The 22,376-nt window shown below is 39.8% G+C and overlaps 1 protein-coding gene and 1 pseudogene across 1 annotated transcript; both read left to right on the forward strand.

The window, feature by feature from the left end:
• Window positions 1–954: 954 nt before the first annotated feature.
• On the forward strand, window positions 955–10,053 carry LOC137714561 (L-type lectin-domain containing receptor kinase IX.2-like; annotated as a pseudogene).
• A 9,185-nt stretch (window positions 10,054–19,238) lies between these two features.
• Window positions 19,239–22,040, forward strand: LOC137716134 (L-type lectin-domain containing receptor kinase IX.1). Its single transcript, XM_068455535.2, has 2 exons — window positions 19,239–21,537; window positions 21,713–22,040. The coding sequence occupies exons 1-2, from the start codon at window positions 19,292–19,294 to the stop codon at window positions 21,747–21,749; spliced, it is 2,283 nt and encodes a 760-aa protein (XP_068311636.2). The 5' UTR covers window positions 19,239–19,291; the 3' UTR covers window positions 21,750–22,040.
• Window positions 22,041–22,376: the final 336 nt, after the last annotated feature.

The raw sequence follows: 22,376 nt of genomic DNA on the forward strand, positions 1-22,376 counted from the left end.
TAGCATCACGAAAGGGGTATTGACGTCGATTAGTCCCCTTAATCCGCCACCAAGAAGAAAAGTAATATAAAATAAAATAAAAATAACAGCGTTGCTTAAAAGCGCCATTAAATTCTGACATGATGGCAGTTCTAACCGACATCAACTAACAACTAAACTATTAAAATAAAAACCTATTGTCGGCCCTAACCGACGCCACAAGCCAATAATAAAAAAATAAATAAAAGTTTGTCTCGGTTTCTCCGTCGACTCTGAGTTCCTCCGTCGACCTGGCCAATACTGTTCCTGGCCACTACTCAGTTCCTCCTCCTCCATTTCGTGCTGCCCGCCGATCAAGAGGGATCATAGACAACATCAGTTCCTCCTCCTCTATAGCCACTTATGCAACCACGTCTCTAGAGATGCTGCCTTCCGCAATAGTGTCCTATTAAGAGGGATCATAGACAACATTAAGTTAAAGCAGCTTTGGCTTTCGTACTTAACAAGATTAAATGGGGAAAGTACTCCAAGTGTGATGAAAATCATGCTACCTCTGGCTCCATTACAAGATTTATGGTTGGAGGTTTGTTTCTCAACTCACCGGGTCTTATAATCTTGTAGTTTATACCGCACTTCCTGATATAAATCTTTGCCTGAAGCTTTGCTATTAAGGTGAGCCCAAAAATATTGAGGAAAGCTGGGTTAAGATATGCCCCACTGCCGCTCCATTGACCAATTTTGGGAGAGATGAAGGAAGAAGGAGAAGGGGAGAATAACCAGAGCAACATTGTGAAGGGATGGTCGCCGCTGTTGTAGTGAGGCTGAGGAGAAGAACGCATGGAGGTTTTGTTGGGGTTGATTTGTTGGGTTGCTGATGTTACTGCAGGAGGAGAGTGGGAGGTCTTTGAGTGGGCATCATGAGGGGAAGAAATTTATGGTGGTGGTGAGGTGATGAGTAATGGATGGAGAGAGGCGATGAGTGGAAAGAAGACAATAAAAATGAGAGAAAAGTTTGTGAGAGGTATAAAGTAATAGGAAATGAAAGATTTCACTTAAATTTTGAGAATTGCGGGAGTAACAGTGAAATTTCACAGAACCTGTACTCACATGCCCACACGTGAATGATTCACAATATATATATATATATATATATCACACATTCATAAAAATTATGAAATATTGCAACCACAATGCAAATCATAATTTCCACTAACGGAATTCCATAATCACCATGGAAATTGCACCACAATCACAATACAAATCATAGATGTATCTCTCACACACACACAAACACACACACACACACACACACACACACACACATACATATATATATATATACATATATATATATATATATCACATGAATGTCACTTATTCGCAGAAATTATGAAATTATGCAACCACAATGCATGTCATAATTCACGTAAATGCCTCATGATGCATCACACTAATGAAATGTTGCAATACCATTGCAATCATATTCCACATCATCAAAACATGAGAATATATACATTCACTCTCCTGCCAGTATGAGATTCATAATACATGCATATTTCTCATTAATGCCATATTAATCATAGAAATTATGAAATAATGCAATATCATTGCAAATCATAATTCACATCCATAAAACTCCATAACGTTCCAAATTGTAGAGCATGATCATTTGCTCTGATACCAAAGTGTCACATCCCGCCCCAGACCTCCATCACATCCCGGGCTCGACTCCACCGTAGCACGATATTGTCCTTTTGGGACCCCGACCATGCCCTCACAGTTTTGTTACTGAGAACTCATAAGAGAACTTCTGAGTGGGTCACCCATCCTGGGATTGCTCTCGCACGAACTTGCTTAAATTCGGAGTTCCGATGAACTTCGAAGCCATTGAGATCCCCAAAGGCCTCATGCTAAAGGAGGTGGGCATGTACATATAAGGCATAGAGGATCCACTCCCCTGGGCGATGTGGGATCTAACAATCCACCCCTCTTAGGGGCCCGACATCATTGTCGGCACACTTTCTGCTAGGGATTGGCTCTGATACCACTATGTAATGACTCGAAATTTCTAATTCAGAAGCCAAACACACAAGTAGGCCACAATAAAGTAATGGTTAATTATAATTCTAACTAACCATACTAAAAATAATAATCATTTTGTTTAATTTATGGATGCATCTAACATTCTAGTTAGACTGCCTACGTACCCTAAACGAAGGGATCAAGCCATTTGTAGTTCACCTTACGCTTCTAGAACAACATACTAAAATTTCATTTCGATCCAACGGTTGAATCTCCGCCAATCACAACATTCAAGTGGCGATAGACGTTTTAATTTACTAACTTGCAAATCCAATTCAGGAAGGTCCGTATGTTGGATTCCCGATCCATAAGTTCTTAAGGTCCTCAAATATTATGTACTATAATGTCTCAAAGTTTAGTGACGATCCAACGGTCGAATGATCGTCAATTACCAAAAATCGTACAGTGATACAATTATCCGAAAAATTTGAATATTCGAAACATCGTAACAAATTTCAACGAACGAACTTTGGATATGGGTTCAGGACATCAAGGATGTCTTGCTATCCAAAACCCATGAAAACAGATTCTCCTTCACGTACCGCCCCAAGTGGTGGTTTCCGGCGACCAGAAACCCACTTTTCGTCTAACTCCAAATTCTACAAAATTTTACAGGAAGATAGACCTCAACAAGAGGAACAATTTTTATACCTGCCACAAAATCCAAAAGTGGACGGAAGAAGGTCAATTTTACTGATAAAATCGGTGGTTGCCTAAAGCTTCTCGGTGTCGATTCGTCGCCCACGGTGCTCCAACGGGATCAAATCTGTCGGGATTTACTCTTGGGATGATGGGCTACAAAACCCAAGTGGTGGCATTGGTCATCGGTTTGCTGATTCACCTGAAAAATGAAAAGGGTGGCCGGAGCACCATTGGTTTTCATCGGTTTTTATGGCCTCACACCGCCACATACGGTGGTTAATCAAGGTGGTTCTTGGTTGGATTTTGTAGAGGGGAGTAAGAACTTCAAGATGGTGATGGTGGCATCGAAAAACTCCACCAGAGTTGGCCGGAATCGGCGTCAGAAAATGGGATGTCGTGAGGGTTAACTGGGTCGCAAACTAGGTTGGAGTTTCTGGGCTTCTTTGGGTCAGTTTCCTCCCCTGGAAACTTCCTAATTTTCTGACCAAATTTAGAGACTTACTACTAATAGTGAGTCCATGTGTCTAAAGTTCTCACCACTTCCGAGTCTTGTAACTTCTATGTTCTGACTCAGAATTAAGATCGATTTGAACCTACGCACTCATAGGGTCGTCCTCTATTCAAATATTTTAAAAATTACGATAAAATATGAGGATAAAATACGACCTCGTATAAGTATGCTAACGAAATAGGGCATTTTCATCTTTCCCCACTTAACGAAAAATTATATCACATAATTAATTCTTAATCTTGAAACGGGATTTCACATTTTTTTGCCATTCAAATTTTATAACCAAAAATCAATCTATTTTTTTTCCTCCACATAAACAATAAAATGAATATCCCCATCATTTTTAAAATACTAAGGGTGTTACAGGTGCAGTGTACGACTACATTGATTTTCACAGAGGGCGAGAGAGTTTGAGATAGGGAAGAGTGAATGATGAGAGAAAAAGTGATGAGAGGGAGGGAGAGCTAAAAGGGAAGAGATGAGAGTTGATGGAGGATAGCTCAGGAGAGGGCTCGAGGGTGTCCGAGAGATTGGGGGAGGGGAGGACACGAGGAAGAAAGGGAAGTGGGGTGTGGGCCCCACTAGCCACAAAAATTATAAAATAATAAAATATCCAACCCTAATATCTAGAATAGTGAAGTTACTAAAATACCCTTCTGCTTTGTAGTTCCATAAAACCCTCATCGTAGCTCCAAATTTGATTCTGCTTGCACCCACGTGTTCGTAACGACAAGTACTATAAGGATATGCCAAGGAAACAGATCTTACGTGACACGACAAGGTGATCAATAAAAGTCAATGTTTTTACCTCGAAGGGTATTTTTCGTAAATTCATGCTTTAGAATTATAAAAACTGTAATATTTGGGGACAGGTCGTTTCAGAAAAAGCTATCCCTTTAGATTTTGCCAAGTGTTGGCTACTAACTCGATTCCCTGAACCAGCTCTTGTGTGTTTCATTCATAGTAGTCTGTTTAATTGTGCTTCCTATATACTTAGCTTTGGGCATCTCCCCGATTTCCATCATTGCATTCTTATTCATTCCTGTGATTTGGTGCCTACCACAATCTAGATGCGTTAAGGTGAGTATATATGGTTCTTACGCAAATGGTCGTATTGGTTTTGCTGGGAATTTTCGTAATTTGGATGGACATGTACTTGGTTCTTTCTCCTCAAATACGAAGTTTGTTAGTTCAGTGGTTGCAAAAGTATTAGCTTTCATTGAGGCGGTTCATGTTGCTTGGATTTGAGATTAGAAGCATATTTGGATTGAAACTGATTCCACCTTGGTTGATTAGAACAATTGTTTATGGCTTCTTCGCCAAATGAGTATTTTTTGTACACACATTTATCGGGAGGGTGACAAGTTGCTGATGCCCGAGCTTCTTTTGGTGTGGTTAGTAGTGCTTATTATTGGTTGTCCATTGTTCCAGATTTTGCAATTGCCACCCATGCTCAAAACACTGAGTTTTGTCCTGTTTTTCATTTTTGTTGATGTTTCCTTGTTTTTCTTTTAGCGGGTTTTGTCTCCATCCCCCTACTTGTATTCTTTTGTTTTCAGTTTTCTTTATTTAATAAATTAAGAGATAGGGGACCATGGGTTGGGGGGGGGGGTTCGTTCTATCAGGGATTGGCCGTTGCTAATTACTCTGAGTGGAAAAGAAGTAGCGTACTTGTAATTGATGGCTAATCCTAGGGTCTTTTGTTATTTCTTCCCACATTGGGCGTGTTTAGAGAGTAAAGTTTTTATTTTTGTAGTCTGACGACCAAGCCTTATGCGTAACTTGACTCGCCTAATCCATTACCATCCTTAAAAAAATAAAATAAAAACTAAACGTCTACTCATACTTAAAAATAATATACAATTGTATTGAGATACATAAATGGTAAAATAGAATGCTATATAGATTGTATTAGAATATGTTGAAAACATGGTGAGCAAGCATATAATAAGTGTTCATCCAAGCATTCAACTAGTCGTTTATAATTTATTAAAAAATAAAATGCAAAATAAAAGTTACCTATTTTTTGTCTAAGTAAGAATTGCGACCCAAGTGGGTCTAGATGGTCTAGGCGGGGCGCCTAGGTAGGGTCTAAGCCCTTCCTTAGTTTTCAAACACTAAGAGATTTATCAGGGTTTTGACCAGCCGCTTAGCACCTAGGCAGGGCCTAGTTGGCGCTAGACGAGGATTTTTAGAATAATGGGATACATTTTTATGATATCAAAAGAAAAATAATTTATAAGAAGCTAGTCCCCTCAATTTCTTCATACTTTCCATATGTAGTTTGTATAGATGCCTCTAACATCATTCATCTACCGGTCTATCCAAAAATATGCTCTTGGTCATCAGGTTGAAGTGAAGTCCATCATGTTTTTCATTTGTGGATAAGATCCAACTTTATAGTTGACGATGAGCTTGGAGACATTCGCCATTGAATAATGTATTGTAATTAAGTTCTGCAGACTGATGATGATAGACAATTTGCTGTAAGGTGTTGGTACATCCGCGCGCATGCATGGTTTTCTTCTTTAGTTCGTGACTTTGTTTATAAGTTTAACAAGAAGAAAAGCCCATTACATTGATATTTCCTTCTCAGAAAATCGTTGTTGCTTTTCTTTTGCATTGAAAACAAAACAAGACAAATAATTTGTCGCATCATAAATTCTGCCAGCGAAACATCATCCTTCTATTAAATTAAAAAAAAAAAAAAAAGCTAAATTGGATTAATGATCCCCATGATGAAAGAGTAATCGAAAGATAGCTCCCATGGTGAAAAAATTCGGATTTAAACCCTCGTGGTGAACTCCGTTAGAATTTAAACTCAAAATTAACATTTATGTGAACTCTCCGTTAACCCAAAATTAACAATCCCACCCTTCCCCCAAAGATTTCATTGGATTTTAAAACCACGAAGTCCGATGTGTTCAATCTCAATTTGTCCTGCATTTTTCTCCCTGCGTCGTATTTGAATAGCGAGAACCTCAATCCTTTGATCAGAAAAGCAAAAGAAGAAAAATTGTGTGAGCGTTGAGATAGAGAGTGCAATCAAAGCAGCAACATTCTTACCATCAAATAAATGGCACCAAAAAAAATCCAAATCCATCTCCCATCCAAAAGAGAAACCCATTTTCATGTTTCTTCAATCTCCATAGACGCATCCAACAGAAGAAACCCATTTCCCTGTTAATGAATACCACTACGTATTTTGGATTTTCATCGCCAATTTTCTCCTCCTATTGTTTATAATTGTAATATTCATTTTCGTTTTGTTTTTTGCGAGCAGAAAATCACAATCCTTCTGTAATCTGACAACTGAAGGATCTTATTTGAAATCATTTTTTCTCAAATGGGCATATTTAGGGAATTCACTGCTTAATGGACAAAAGATCTTTGAATGGAATCGAAGCATGGATCAACGAATTTATAGCCTTGAATGAATGAGTTTTTTCCTCTTTTGGTTATAAAGGTTGAATGGGTTAACAGACAGATGAGGAGGATGTTAATTTTGGGTTTAAATCCTAACAGAGTTTACACAAAAGTTTAAATCTGAATTTTTTCACCTCGAGTTTTATCTTCCAATTACCCTATCACCACGGAGAACATTAATCCAATTTAGCCACTAAAAAATGGCTCTTTATCTTAAACCCTTTTAAATTCGGATCATCTGCTTGGTCCTTCTTTTTCTATAATAATATTCTAATACTCTCTCTCTCTCTCTTTCTCTCTCTCTCTCTACCAAACATTATTGTTAAGAACTTTGGGATCTTGACCACTACCCAGTCACCAAAGTTTCACCTCCTTCTTCTCTTAACAGGATCATGTACCTTCTGTCTGTTAATCCCTTGTGCAACTCCGTTAACTTTCAGTTTCCCTAGCTTCCAGCAAAGTGATATCAACACTAGACTAATCACCGAAGGAGATGCTGTCATCTACGACCAGTCCATCCGCCACACAGAATACCAACAAGATGACAACATTCGTGGGAGCTTCGGTCGAGCCACCTACCACCAGCCCTTCCTCCTTCGGGAATCCACCACTGGAAAACTCGCTGATTTCACAACACATTTCAGATTCGTCATTGATTCCCAAGACAAAATCCCCTATGCGGACGGCCTCACGTTCTTCCTAGCGCCAAACGGGTCCATATTCAACCGCACACTAGTAATGGGCGGCAGTCTTGACCTCCCCGTGGAGAACCTGCCGTGATACATGCCAAGGAGTTCGCAGTACCCATTTGTCGCAGTGGAGTTAATTTGATATCTTCACAAACAAGGAGGAAAGTATCGATGATACCGAATGGGAGCATGTGGGTATAAACATTATCTCGCTCAAGTCCAAAAAAACCACGCCTTGGAACGGCGGCATTTTGGATGGAAAACAAAATAGTGCTAAAATTAGTTACAATTCTATCTCAAAAAGTCTTCGCGTTACCTTCACTAGTTTGGTAAATGGCAGTCAAGTATTGATTTCTAATTATCACTAAATCAGTCTGACTCAGTACTTGCCCGATTTGGTCATTGCCGGATTCTCCGCCTCCACGGCAACCTCAGGTGTTGCTTTTACTTTGCATAAGATCGTCTCATGGGATTTTACCTCCACTTATCTAGATGATTATGAAACTAAGACAAACCCCACTTCTAATTATAATTTACTACTGTTCGTTGCACTGGGGTGCTGGCGGGGGTTTTGTGTTGGTTGGTGCGGTTGGTTTTGTTCGGTTCATCTTGTGGAAGAGCCGGAAAAGAGGAGAAAATATTGATGAAAGTCCTATGGCAAACATGTACTTGATTGACAATGATTTCGGAAAGCAAATTGGCCCGAGGAAGTTTTCCTATAACAAGTTGGCTCGTGCGACGAGTAACTTTGTGGAGAGAGAAGAGCTTGGAGAGGGTGTTGGTATTCAAAGTTTACTAACTCAATACCAAAATATGTGGGTGATAAGTTTACAAACTCTATCACACCTCTCACTTTCACTCTCAATAAAATTGGACAAAGAAATAGAGAAAGGAGGGAAGCAACAAGCTTTGGTAAAACACTTGGACTTTGATATATGAAAGAAGTAGCAAGCTTGGTGATAACAAACACTTTGAAATATTAGAAGAGTTTACAACTCTTAAAGCTTACAAGCTGATGAGAATGGAAATGGGATTTGGATGAGATGATTTAAGCTTAGCAAGATGGCATATTTATACAAAACAGAAATTGATAAACAATGCAACAACACATGCAATGAATGGGGTGTTTAACATCTTTACACCCTTTAAAACACATGCAAGAACTTTGGACAGTCTAGCACACATATGCAGCTATCTTTCCAGCTTGCAATCAACACTCTTTTGGCTAATACACAGCAGCACACTGCTGTCTTCCTGCTAGCACATCACATGGCAGCACACTTGCTGTCTTTCATCACCATTTCAGCTAGCACATGGAGGAAACTTTAGTCTTTGTAGTTGCAGCATGTGTGGATACAACCTGTAAAGAAACTAACAGCTAGAAGCAACCTTTTACAGCTTGTTTTGATTTGAATTTCCAACACACCCCCTCAAATCAAAACGCCTTCATGCCTAGCATTTCACGCAATAACCAGAATGATTCAACTGGTAGTGGCTTAGTGAAGATGTCAGCCGCTTGTTCCTTTGTGTGACAATAGACAAGCTCAATTGTCTTTTGCTTCACATGGTCCCTTAGAAAATGGAACCTGGTATCAATGTGCTTGCTCCTTCCATGTTGAACAGGATTCTTTGCAAGTTTGATTGCAGACACGTTATCCACATGAATCACAGTCGATTCCACTTGTGGATGACACACTGACTTCAACAGATTTCTTAACCAAATTGCCTCACACACGGTTGAGGCTACAGCAACATACTCGGCTTCACATGATGACAAAGCAACAATTGATTGCTTCTTTGAAGTCCATGAGAAAGCTGTTGATCCTAGAAAAAACACATAGCCAGTTGTGTTTTTCCTTTCATCTTGGTCACCTCCCCAATCACTATCTGAATAACCAAATAATTTTGCATCTTCACCAAAATTATAAAATAGACCATAGTTTAGAGTACCTCTTATGTACCTCAAAATTCTCTTGGCGGCCAGCCAATGAGACTCCCTTGGTGTTTCCATGTATCGACTCACGAGTCCAACACCATAAATTATATCAGGTCTTGTGATTGTAAGGTACCTTAGACTTCCAACCAAGCTTTTGTACACGGTTGAGTTTACAAACTCACCTTCTCCTTCCTTGGACAGCTTCAATCCAGTTGCAACTGGAGTGTTGACAATATTGCACTTGTCCATATTGAATTTCTCCAATATATCTCTCATGTACTTTTCAGGGCTAAAAGCTTGTTGGTTTGGGAGGTAAGATACAAAATTGTGCAAGGCTAGCTTAGCGTCTGGTTTGTTCTATCTACACCAAGGATGGGAACAATGTGTGCTTCATAGGGATATCAAATCCAGCAACGTTACGTTGGATACTAATTTAACAGCGAAACTTGGAGACTTTGGAGTTGTTGCTTTGGAGATAGCTTGCGGGAGACATCCCATCGATTTCTCTAAGTTTGGAAGTATTGAAACCAGTAAGGTGGACTGGCTGTGGGAGCTTTATGGAGAAAGGAAAGTCCTTGAAGCGGTTGATTGATCCGAAACTATGCCGAGATTTTGATGCGAAGCAAATGGAGTGCTTGATGATTGTTGGGTTGTGGTGTGCTTACCCAAATTACAATATGAGGCCATCGATACAGCAAGCGATTCAAGTGCTAAACTTTGAAGTTCCATTGCTGGTTCTCCCACCAATTATGCCAATGCCAATGGACCATATTTTGCGCCTTAGTTGATTGTTTCTCAATGTTGTCCTCTGATAACACTGCAGGTTTTGTTTATCTATTTTGCTCCTTAATTTAATGTGTCTAAATATTGCAAATATTAAAGTTCTGGACCTTAATTGTAAGAAAGCATGAATGGTGCTTCATATTCGCTTCAAAACTGGCGTTATAATTTGTCTAAATTATGTAATCTCAAGACTGCAATTCATTGTATAATTACTACCACATGCCAAAGCCAAAACTACAATGCTAATTGGGGTTCCGTCTAAAAATTCAGATTATATCAGGGGTTATATTTTATCGAGGTTGGTCTCTGAAATTGAACATTTCGATCAAAATGGTCCTTAAAATAGAAATCGGTCAATTTGCACGCTATGTCAAAATTCTTTTGCATTTACAAAAAAAGTTAATAGTTATGTATAAGGAAGAGAGGAGAAGGGGGGGGGGGTGGAGGTGAGGAGATGATTTCTGTGAAAAATGTTCATATTTCTTTTTGCCGACGGGTGAACTGGTTGGCCCTGTTAAGTTAAACATTTCTTTTCGAGTTTTGAGTATTTTTCACTTGTCAACTTAACAGGTAGTGTTTATGTAAGATCCCACATCGCTCAGGGGTGAGGATCCTGTAAGTCTTATATGTATATTCACATTTCTACCTAGCACAAGATCTTTTGGGAGCTCACTGGCTTCGGGTTCCGTAGGAACTATGAAGTTAAGTGAGTTCGCGCGAGAGCAATCTTATGATGAGTGACCCACTGGGAAGTTCTCGTGCGAGTTCCCAAAAATAAAACTATGAGAGCATGGTTAGGGCCCAAATCGGACAATATAGTGCTAAGGTGGAGCCGAGCTCGGGATGTGGTGGGGACCCGGATCGGGATGTGACAGTTTAGGTGGTCCGTTAGAAAATGGTTTTTATTTAACATTACTTGAACCCAAAAAAGCCAACCCGTTCCCAATTTTAGTGGTTAGTCATAAAATACTTGCAATTCCAAGTTGGTTTGGTTGGAAGAGTAATGTCCTTAAAAACCAACCCGTTACCAAGTTTAGTGTTTTTCTTTTAAGAATAAATATATTTTCTGGACAGTCCCGTTCTCCTGGACCCTATGGCCTATCCTTCACGTATGTGCATTCTTTGAATTCACAATACTAAGTGTGATAAGTGGTAATGCGTGGGCTTGGAGTTGTAATGTACCATATTCAAGTATTTGTGCTTAGAATAGTGGCAGTGTTCTTCTTGGTGTTGTGTTATACTAATCCGGGAAAGTGTTTCGCACTCAATGCAGTGATGCACTGAGGACATATGTGGACCGATTTTACGAACAAAGTAAAGTGTTATGCAACATCATACAGTCACACGTCCGCGGTCCTTCTGTTAGACAAATAAGGAATATGGTTGGAGTCCTTGTGTAATTGTATATAATATTATTATTGGAAGAATAAGTCGTCCTACAGCCGTCCTACCTTGTCCTACCTACACACTAGCCGTCTTACAGCCGTCAAGCCGTCCTACAGCCGTTCTACCTTGTCCTACCTACACACTAGGACAGCTACCTTGTCCTCTACAGCCGTCCTACCTTGTCCTACCTACACACTAGGACGGCTACCTTGTCCTACCTACACACTTGTATCATGTATATATATCCTTGTAATCTTGTAGAGAAAGATAATGAGAAAAAAAAAAAGCATTCTCTTCCATTTTTCCACATTCACGTATCAATAACAAATATATTTTTTAGCCTACATACCTTTTTCTACATGGTATACAGAGCAGGTTTATAACCCTAGCCCTAATTTTTTTTTCCGGTAGCTTTCTCTGCCGTTCCCATGGTTGACTCTTCTTCTTCCGATGGTGTTTTTTCCCTTCATCATTCCGACCACCCGAATCTTGTCCTTGTATCCAAGAAGTTGAATGGTGATAACTACACATCATGGGCCCGTGGCATGCAGTTTTCCTTGAGTACCAAGAATAAACTTGGTTTTATCACTGGCGATATCCAAGAACCTTCTTCCTCCGACGACCTTGATGCTCACGCGGCTTGGCGTCGTTGCAATGACATGATTCTCTCTTGGCTTCTGTATTCCTTGGAACCTGACCTTCAAGAATCTGTGCTTTTTTCCACCTCTGTCCAAGCTGTATGGAATGATCTTCGCGAACGCTTCTCTCAGAGTAATGCTCCACGCATCTTCCAACTCAACTGAGAACTTGCTACAATTTCTCAAGGTTCTTCTTCTATCTCCGCCTATTTTACTCGCCTGAAAGCTCTCTGGGATGAGCTTGCTTCTTATAATGATGGCTGCACATGCTCTTGCACTGCCAAGCATGACCGTCAACAACTCATGCAATTTTTAATGGGCCTCAACGAATCTTTTGCTGCTGTTCGTGACCAGATTCTTTTAATGAATCCCCTTCCCACTGTTCGTCAGGCCTGTTCCTCGGTGTCTCAAGCTGAAAAACAACACTCCCTGGGCGTCCTCCGCTCTGTCGATCAACCTGCTGCCATGGCTGTTCGTGGCCCGTCCCGTCCCTCCTCTGCTCGTCCTCCCCTCCACTGCACCTACTGCAATTTTGATTATCATACCCAAGACACCTGCCATAAACTTCATGGCTATCCCGTTGGCCATCCCCTCCATGGCCAACCGTGGCGACCACCGCGCCGTGCCACTGCTTCCAGTTCTTCCCGCAGCCATGCACCTTCCAGTCCTCCCCGGCAGCCACGATTTTCTGCTTCCCAGGCCCCATAATTTCACCCAGGCCCATCACGTGCAAGGCACCTAGGCCCCCGCCTCCTCTTCTACTCCAGCGACCCACCAAGTGCACGGGGCCCAGCCCACTTTGCATGACTTGCAGCTTGCTATGCCTGACCTCTCTGCCGAGCAGCACTCCCGTGTTCTAGCTGCTCTACGTGACACCACCACCCCTCCTCAGCCCAATGCCGTGCTCACTACTGATTTTGTCCAAGGTTTGTTACCTGTCACCTCTCGTCATGGTCAATGGATTCTTGACAGTGGTGCTACGAATCATATTACTTCTTCCGCTTCATGTTTGGTTAATCGTTCTCCTTCACATTTGCCGCCTGTTTCTTTGCCTAATGGTGCTTCCGCTCCCATTACTTTTACCGGCACTCTTCCTTTAAATTCATCAGTTACTTTGAAGGATGTTTTATGTGTCCCTAATTTCCGAGTGGACCTTTTATCGGTTGGTAAACTTACAGATGGATTATCGTGTTCCATAACCTTCTTTCCTTCTTGGTGTGTTTTGCAGGACTTGGTTTCGAAGGCGATGATTAGTGTGGGTAAGCGACGTGGCGATCTGTATTACCTTGTGGCCCTTACCTCTTCTCTCCCCACCCGTCAACCTCTCTGCAACATCATTACCATCCCCTCCTCCCTCTGGCATAGGCGTCTTGGTCACCCCTCCTCCACTCGTTTGCAAGCTTTAGCATCTAGCTCTCTTAATTGTACTTTTGATTCTAGTCATATTTGTGATGTTTGTCCGTTGGCAAAACAAACTCGTCAACCTTTTCTTTTGAGTTCAATTTCATCACCTTTCCCTTTTGCTTTAATTCATTGTGATATTTGGGGCCCGAATCGTCAATCTTCTCTTTCGGGTGCTCATTATTTCTTAACCATTGTGGATGATTTTTCTCGCTTTACGTGGGTCTTCCTCATGAAACATAAATCCGACACTCAACAATTAATTAAGGATTTTTTTGCTTATGTCACTACCCAATTCCGCACTACCATCCAATGCATTCGTACTGACAATGGTGGTGAATTTTTATCTCTTCGTAGTTTTTTCTCTGATCATGGGGTGCTTTTACAAACTTCTTGTGTTTATACCCCCCAACAAAATGGCGTTGTTGAAAGAAAACATCGTCATCTTCTTGAAACCGCTCGCGCCCTTCGTTTTCAATCCCATCTTCCTATCAAGTTTTGGGGGGAATGTGTTCTTACCGTTACTTATCTCATCAATCGTCTCCCTACCCGTCTTCTTCATCATAAATCCCCATTTGAGGTTTTCTTTTCGAAAACCCCATCTTATGACCACTTCCGCGTCTTTGGTTGTCTGGCATATGCCACCTCTGTCACTCCCACCACCAAATTTTCCTCTCGGTCTCATCGTTGCATTTTTCTCGGTTATCCTCATGGACAAAAGGCCTATACCCTTTACGATCTCGACAATCATCGCATTTTCACTAGTCGAGGCGTCATCTTTCACGAAACTACTTTCCCTTATGCCGTTTCTCACCCTCCTATCCCATCATCTTCACCTACCCTACCCATCCCACCCTCTCTGGACTTTACATATAACCCACCCTTTCCTGCCCCGACGCCTCACCCTCCTCCACCTTTCACCCTTTTACCCACGGACATCCCTACCCCCCCCCCCCCAAACCACTACCTACCAATCCTCCCCTTCCCCATACCTCTTCCCGTGCCCATAAACCTCCATCCTATTTAAAAGACTACGTTTGCTCGCAGGTGATTCTGCCATCCCACCCATCTTCGACTTCGCAACCCGGTTCTACACAAGGTACGCGATATCCACTTTGTAATTTTCTCTCTTATCACCGTTACTCTCCCAGGCATTTTTCTTACATTAACTCTGTCAGTCGGACTGTGGAGCCTTCCTCATTTGCCGAGGCTGCCACTGACCCCAATTGGCAACGTGCTATGACTGAGAAGCTTCAAGCTTTACATGCTAATGGTACTTGGACTTTAACTTCCTTGCCCTCTGGCAAAATTCCTATTAGTTGTAAGTGGGTGTACAAACTCAAGCACAATTCCGACGGCTCTATTGACCGCTACAAAGCTCGTTTAGTTGCTAAAGGCTTCACTTAGGCTGAAGGTATTGATTATCATGACACTTTTTCTCCTACTGCTAAGATGATTACGATGCGTTGTCTTCTTGCTCTTGCTGCTAGTCAGTCTTGGTCTCTTCATCAGCTTGATGTTAATAATGCTTTCTTACATGGTGACTTACATGAAGAAATCTATATGTCTCCTCCTCCTGGTCTTTGGCGACAGGGGGAGAATCTTGTGTGTCGTCTTCACAAGTCACTTTATGGTCTTAAACAGGCTTTTCGCCAATGGTTTGCCAAATTCACTAGTGCCATCATTTCTGCCGGTTTTCAACAATCCAAAGCTGACTATTCATTATTCACTAAAAAGTCTGGTATTTCTTTCACAGATTTGCTCATTTATGTGGATGATATTGTGATTACAGGCAATGATGCTAGTGCCATTAATTGTCTGAAGTCTTTTCTCCGTGATCATTTTCGGATAAAAGACCTTGGTGATTTAAAATATTTTTTGGGTATTGAGGTTTCTCGTTCTAAACAAGGGATTTATATTTCTCAACGCAAGTATGCATTAGAGATTCTCAAGGACTATGGTTTTTTGGGAGCACGACCCATTGCTTTTCCTATGGATGACACAAAATTATCTGATAAAGGAGAACTTCTCAAGGATCCTGAAAAGTATCGACGATTAGTAGGTCGGTTAATATATCTCACTATCACTCGGCCGAATATCACCTATTCTGTGCATGTTCTAAGCCGTTTTATGCACGAGCCAAGGATATCTCATATGGATGATGCGCTTCGTATTGTTCGTTATTTGAAGGCTACTCCAGGTCAAGGCTTATTATTTCGTTCTGACAACCAGACCAAGTTAACTGCGTTTTGTGATTCTGATTGGGCAGGTTGCCTTATCGCTCGTCGTTCGACTACTGGGTATTGTGTATTCTTGGGCGGTTCTTTGATTTCTTGGCGGACGAAACGACAGAAAACCGTTTCGCTCTCTTCAGCAGAGGCAGAATATAGGGCCATAGCAGGTGCTTGTTGCGAGATAGTTTGGCTTCGTTTTTTGTTGAAGGATTTGAACATTCCTTTGGATGGTCCTTCCATTTTATTTTGTGATAATCAAGCAGCGTTACATATAGCTGCCAATCCTGTTTTTCATGAACGAACTCGTCACATTGAGATGGATTGTCACTTTATACGAGATAAGATTGTAGATGGCACAATAGAGACCAAGCATGTGGGTACGGCACAACAGTTGGCAGACTTGTTTACCAAACCTCTTGGGAAAGAAAAGTTTTCGGGTATGTTACGCAAGTTGGGAGTTCTTGACATCCACTCTCCAACTTGAGAGGGAGTGTTAGACAAATAAGGAATATGGTTGGAGTCCTTGTGTAATTATATATAATATTATTATTGGAAGAATAAGCCGTCCTACAGCCGTCAAGCCGTCCTACAGCCGTCCTACCTTGTCCTACCTACACACTAGCCGTCTTACAACCGTCAAGCCGTCCTACAGCTGTCCTACCTTATCCTACCTACACACTAGGACGGCTACCTTGTCCTCTACAGCCGTCCTACCTTGTCTTACCTACACACTAGGACGGCTACCTTGTCCTACCTACACACTTGTATCATGTATATGTATCCTTGTAATCTTGTAGAGAAAGATAATGAGAAAAAAAGCATTCTCTTCCATTTTTCCACATTCACGTATCAATAACAAATATATTTTTTAGCCTAAATACCTTTTTCTACACCTTCCCTCCTGTCCTTAATTTACTCCTCCATTTCTGTTTTTAACTTTCCATCACAACTTGCACTCTCCCTTCTCCTTGCTGCTATCTCTATTACATGGTTGTTGGGTTCTCCGCTCCAACGGGACTCTGTTGCTCTGTTTAAGACCTTCTCGTGGAATTTTACTTCGACCATATTAGTTGATCCCTACGAGATCGACGTTTCAACAGACAACACAACATCAATGGTTCTAGTTCCATTGCGAAGCCTAATTACTAGTACTTCTACGCCAAAGTCAGGAAATGATCAAAGGATAGACTAGTAATTGGCTTGAGGATTGGTGGATGTGCTGTCTTGCTTGCTGGGTTGGGTTTGGTTTGGTTAGTCTTCTGGAAAAAAAGGGAAATTAACAACTGGAAGTGATGAAGATCCTACGATTCTTGACTTTATTGATGATGAAATCGAAACGGGCACTGATCTGAGGAAGTTTTCATATGGCGAATTGGCTCGACCGAGTAATTTTTATAGAGAAAACTTAATATAAGTCCCATTTTTTTAGCCAATAGTAGGAATAGTTCAATTTATTAAAATAAGTCCAATTCCTTAAATTTAATTATTTAATTATCAATAATTATCTATTCAATGGTAAAATTTATTATAAAAATCAAATTTCTTCCTAATTATCTCTTTGATTATTTCTTTTTTTCTAATTTTTAATTTCTTGTTCTTCCTCCTGCTTTAAACCCCATTTATAGATTTTATTTTTAATTTTTATAATCAACCTATATCACAGGTTAATTATTTTTATGTATCTATATGACATATTCTTTTTTATAATCAACGTGTCACAAATTCATGTGTCTTGCTTGTAGGTATATTATGTTTTTTCCTACCTTTTAGTTAGGTTTCATATCTCGCTTACAGGTATAATATATATTCATATATTTATTACTTGAGTTAAGGTACAATGTTTTGTAGATAATTTATGTTAGTATATTAGTTTTTTCTTTTTTGTAAGATATTAATTAGATTTTTTTTGGAGTTGAAAAATGCATAATATTAGAAGATTTTAATTGATTTTTAATATTTAAAAAAAATATAAAATGAGTATAAAAGAAATAAAAACATGTAATTAGATAATTAGGACTCACTCCTAAAAACCATCTATGTTTTTGGACCTAGATCTAAAAGCCCCATTTTTCTGAGGAAAAGAAGCTTGGAGAGGAAGGTTTTGGCGGGGTTTACACAGGATCTATACCAGACTTTGGAGTCATATGTATGTTGTTGTAAGAGGATATTGATGTGATTTTTACCACATACAAAAGTATGGATAAATATACTTAAAAATACTTACAAGATAATCGTATTATAAACAGCTTAACTAAGATCGTTCACCACAGGGATTACTAAAATAATTTATGTAAAATCAAATGTTAATTATTTACTTAAAACAAAGTTTTAAAAAATATTGATTTTGTGACTAAAAATATTTAAAAATGAATTTAAAATAAAAACAATTAAATAAATCAACTAGAAAACAATTTAAAGAAAATCAATTTAAAGAGATAGAGTTTCATAGTCACTTTAACAATCTTATGTAATTTTCTCAATCACTTATGAATTACCTATGCATATTTCGAATGTTAGGTTTTCCTAATATATGTCCTACTTGGAACTTTTAATATTGAACGTATATCTAATATGCAACTCATCCAGACGTGGTGTTCGTCCTAAGTGAATTTACAATTATTAACCACAAGAACCTATTGCCAATTTCAGGAAACAATCCGACTAAAATTACATCAAATTACTTTTCTAAATATCATAATAGTCGTGATAGTTTCAACACAATGATTAATAATTCAAAACATACATACATAATATCATAAGTAAATTAAAAAAAATAAAAAATAAAAAAACTACATTTACTAAGCCTTGTGGCTTCAGCCTAACAAAAAGCAATTAATTACAAATAATTATAAAATAAAAATATTATTAAAAACATGAGTGGAAAACACTTTAAAGTAAAACTTGCGCGGTACCTCCCCAACCGGATAACCACAGAGAAATGAGAGTGAGTGGGGACAGAGACCCTAACAAACAGTGGACGGCCCAGATCGTTTTTAAACAATCCAATGGTGGGAATTGATTCTGACTATGATTAAAATATTGTTGTAAATTGGGGCCCACATGCCTTTGTCTCCCCTGCTGGGCCATCATCCATGTGTTCCACCGAATTCCTCAATTCCTCAATTCCTCTCTTCAGTTTCTTCTCTATGTACATGTATACCCGTACCGAATGGTTTGGGATCGAGTTGGTATTACATTCCAAAAATTTCAGAAACATCAAGTTTAGAACATTTTTAATTTGAGATCAAAATTTTTTTTATTTATTTCAAAATTTTCGAGAATTTTTTCTATCCTAGAAGGAATGGTGTGAATTTCGTATCACAAAAATAAATAGCTCGATATCAGACTTTATTTTTATTTATGTTACAAACAGAAGAAAAATTGCCAACTCTCTCCTTTTTAATACAACTTGTTTGTAATCATGGTACGTCTTCAGAGGCTCATTAGTGTTTTTTTCACGACAGAAGTTTCCTCAAGTCTTTGAACAGTTGTCCATATTGACTCTGAGTCAACGAACTTTTGTCAAGTCTTCCTCCAAAATAATTGGTTGCCCAATAATTCCACGGCCACTGCATCTATTTCAGATGACAAACATTTGTTCAAGCTTATTACAAATCCTGAGTCTCCATCTCTCTCCCAAAATGCTTGCCACCATGATCAGTGCATCAACACTCCGATCGCAAAAGCTTCACTTCCTACTTGTTTTCTTCTTTCTCTTAACCCCTTCTGTAACTCCATTAAACTTCAGCTTCCCCAGCTTCAGTAGCGATGACTCCGCTAATATATCTATAGAGGGCGATGCTTATTTGGGAAGCCCCTACCTCCGCCTCACACGAGACGCCACAGACGTGGCAAAGAACGACAGCGTGGGCAGAGCCACCTACCGCCAACCGTTCCTCCTTCAGGAAAAGGCCACCGGCAAACTCGCCGATTTCACCACGAATTTCGACTTCGCCATTAACTCCAACAACGAATCCATCCCCGGTGACGGTCTCGCCTTCTTCATAGCTCCAAATGGCTCCGTCCTCAACTCCACACTAGGCAAGGGTGGCAGTCTCGGCCTGCCTTTCAACTCCACACCTTCAGATGACTTCGTCCTGAGGAATCAGTACCCTTTTGTGGCTGTGGAGTTTGACATATTCTACTATAATGTGCCGAGCCTGACAACCATCGACGACCCCCAGTACGAACACGTGGGGATTGATGTCAACTCTCTCAACTCTTCCATTTTTTACTATTGGAATGGAGGTATTGAGAAAGGACTTCGAAATAGTGCTACGATTACTTATAATTCCTCCTCGAAAAATCTTAGTGTTGCCTTCACTACTTTCGAAAACAGTGATCGCAACTATTCCCAATTAGTCAAAAAGATGAGATATTTTAATTACATTGTTGATCTGAAGCAGTACTTGCCCGATTGGGTCGTTGTTGGGTTTTCCGCTTCAACCGGTGCATCTATTGCCATCCATAAGATCATCTCGTGGAATTTCACTTCCACTTCACTTGTTGATCACCACGAGGCACCACCACCGCTGCAGGTTGCAGTTCCTGTATCAAGCCCCATGGCTAATTCTACCTATCCTCCCAAGACAGTAAATAAGCCTATTGGACTAGTAATTGGGTTGGGAATTGGAGGATGTGCTGTCGTCGTTACTGGGTTGGGTTTGGTTTGGTTCTTTTTGTGGAAGAGGAGGGAAACAGGAGAAAGTAGTGATGAAGATACCTTGGTTCATGAATTGGTTGACGAAGAATTTGAAAAAGGGGCTTGTCCCAGGAAGTTTTCATATAGGGAATTGGCTCGGGCGACAAATAATTTTGGGCAGGAAGAAAAGCTTGGAGAGGGAGGATTTGGTGGGGTTTATAAAGGCATAATACCAGACTTGAAGTCACCTGTTGCTGTTAAGAGGATATCGAAGGGTTCTAAACAAGGACCGAAGGAGTATGCCTCGGAAGTGAAGACAATTAGTCGACTTAGGCATCGCAATCTTGTTCAACTGATTGGTTGGTGCCACGAAAAAAAATTTCTACTTGTGTACGAGTTCATGCCCAAAGGCAGCTTAGACTCTCATTTGTTCAAAGAGCAAAGCTTGTTAACTTGGGAGGCAAGATACAAAATTGCTCAAGGCTTGGCCTCTGGGTTGTTGTACCTACACCAAGAATGGGAGCAATGTGTGCTGCATAGGGATATCAAGTCCAGCAATGTTATGTTGGATGCGAATTTCAACGCAAAACTTGGGGATTTTGGGTTAGCAAGGCTTGTGGACCACGGACAAGAGCCACAAACGACAGCATTGGCTGGAACCATGGGTTACATGGCTCCCGAATATGTTATCACGGGAAAGGCTAGCAAGGAATCTGATGTCTACAGCTTTGGAATTGTTGCTTTGGAGATTTGTTGCGGACGAAAACCTATCGACCCAAAGTTCGGAAGTAGTAAAGTCAATATGGTAGAGTGGGTTTGGGAGCTTTATGGAGAAGAGAAAGTCATTGAAGCAGCTGACCCGAAATTGTGTGGAGATTTTGATGAGAAACAAATGGAGTGCCTGATGATTGTTGGCTTGTGGTGTGCTCATCCGGACAACAATATGAGGCCTTCAATACAACAAGCCATTCAAGTGCTCAACTTTGAGGTTCCATTGCCGAATCTCCCATCAAATATGCCGGTGGCCACGTACTTTGCTCCTTCGAGATCGCTCTCAAAGTTGTCTGGTGGTGCTTCTAGTTCTCAAGGAGGGCAAACTGAATGTTCAGGCTATGCCTACAACACCAATTCCTCGGAGTTCACAGGATCTTCTTCTGCAACAAATTCTCATCCATCAGTCTCACTTGGGTAAGAAATAACTCTAATTTACTGACTGATAACCTGGATTCTAGTTTTTTTTTTTAGGGAAATTTTGTAATTTCACCTTTGTCTTGTTTTTGGAATCGTCAAAACATGCATAAACAGATTGAATATAATCTAATGTATTATGTGGTAATTGTCTTATTTGATTTTCTTTGATCAGGTCTAAATGTGATAATTCGATGAGAAATTACCATTGACATGATCGGATGGATGGCAAAGATGAAGATGGCGCCCTTCCCCTTCTCTGTGTTTGAGCATTTAAAACTAAACTGTTTATAGTTTGGATTTACTTCTGTTTCGACTGAAAGACTTTGTATTCATATATTGTGATTGTATTTGGGCTTGGGGTTAGTTTGGTATTGTTGTCATTTAAATTAAAAAAAATTACTGCTGTTATGCTGTGAGAAGTTGTTAAGTGTTTGGTAAACATTTTTTTTGTAAAAGTGCTTTTAATAAAATAAAAAAAAAGTGTTTGAGTGTTTGATAAACTTTTATATTAATTGCTTTGAATATGTTAAATGATTAAAAAATATATAGTATTTAATATGATATAATACTAATCAATGACAATAATGTACAGGTAAATATTGTAATTTTGTAAAACGTCTAGAGGTATACTTATCATTTAAAAAGTTCATCAAATGTGCATTAATTACTATGCTTTGTTTAAAAAATCTGTTTTTTAGAAGCATAGTAAATTCCCTGCTTCTGATTTTCTATACTTTTCTACTTTCATTAAGCAGGTTTTTTAAAAAGCACTTTTTTATTTTTTTTTTATTTTTTTTTATACCAAACACATTTAATGTTCTAGATTTTTAATAAGC

This window comes from Pyrus communis, chromosome 3, assembly GCF_041283825.1.
Source record: "Pyrus communis isolate YQ-2024b chromosome 3, ASM4128382v1, whole genome shotgun sequence".
In the NCBI taxonomy this organism is placed as follows: Eukaryota; Viridiplantae; Streptophyta; class Magnoliopsida; order Rosales; family Rosaceae; genus Pyrus; species Pyrus communis.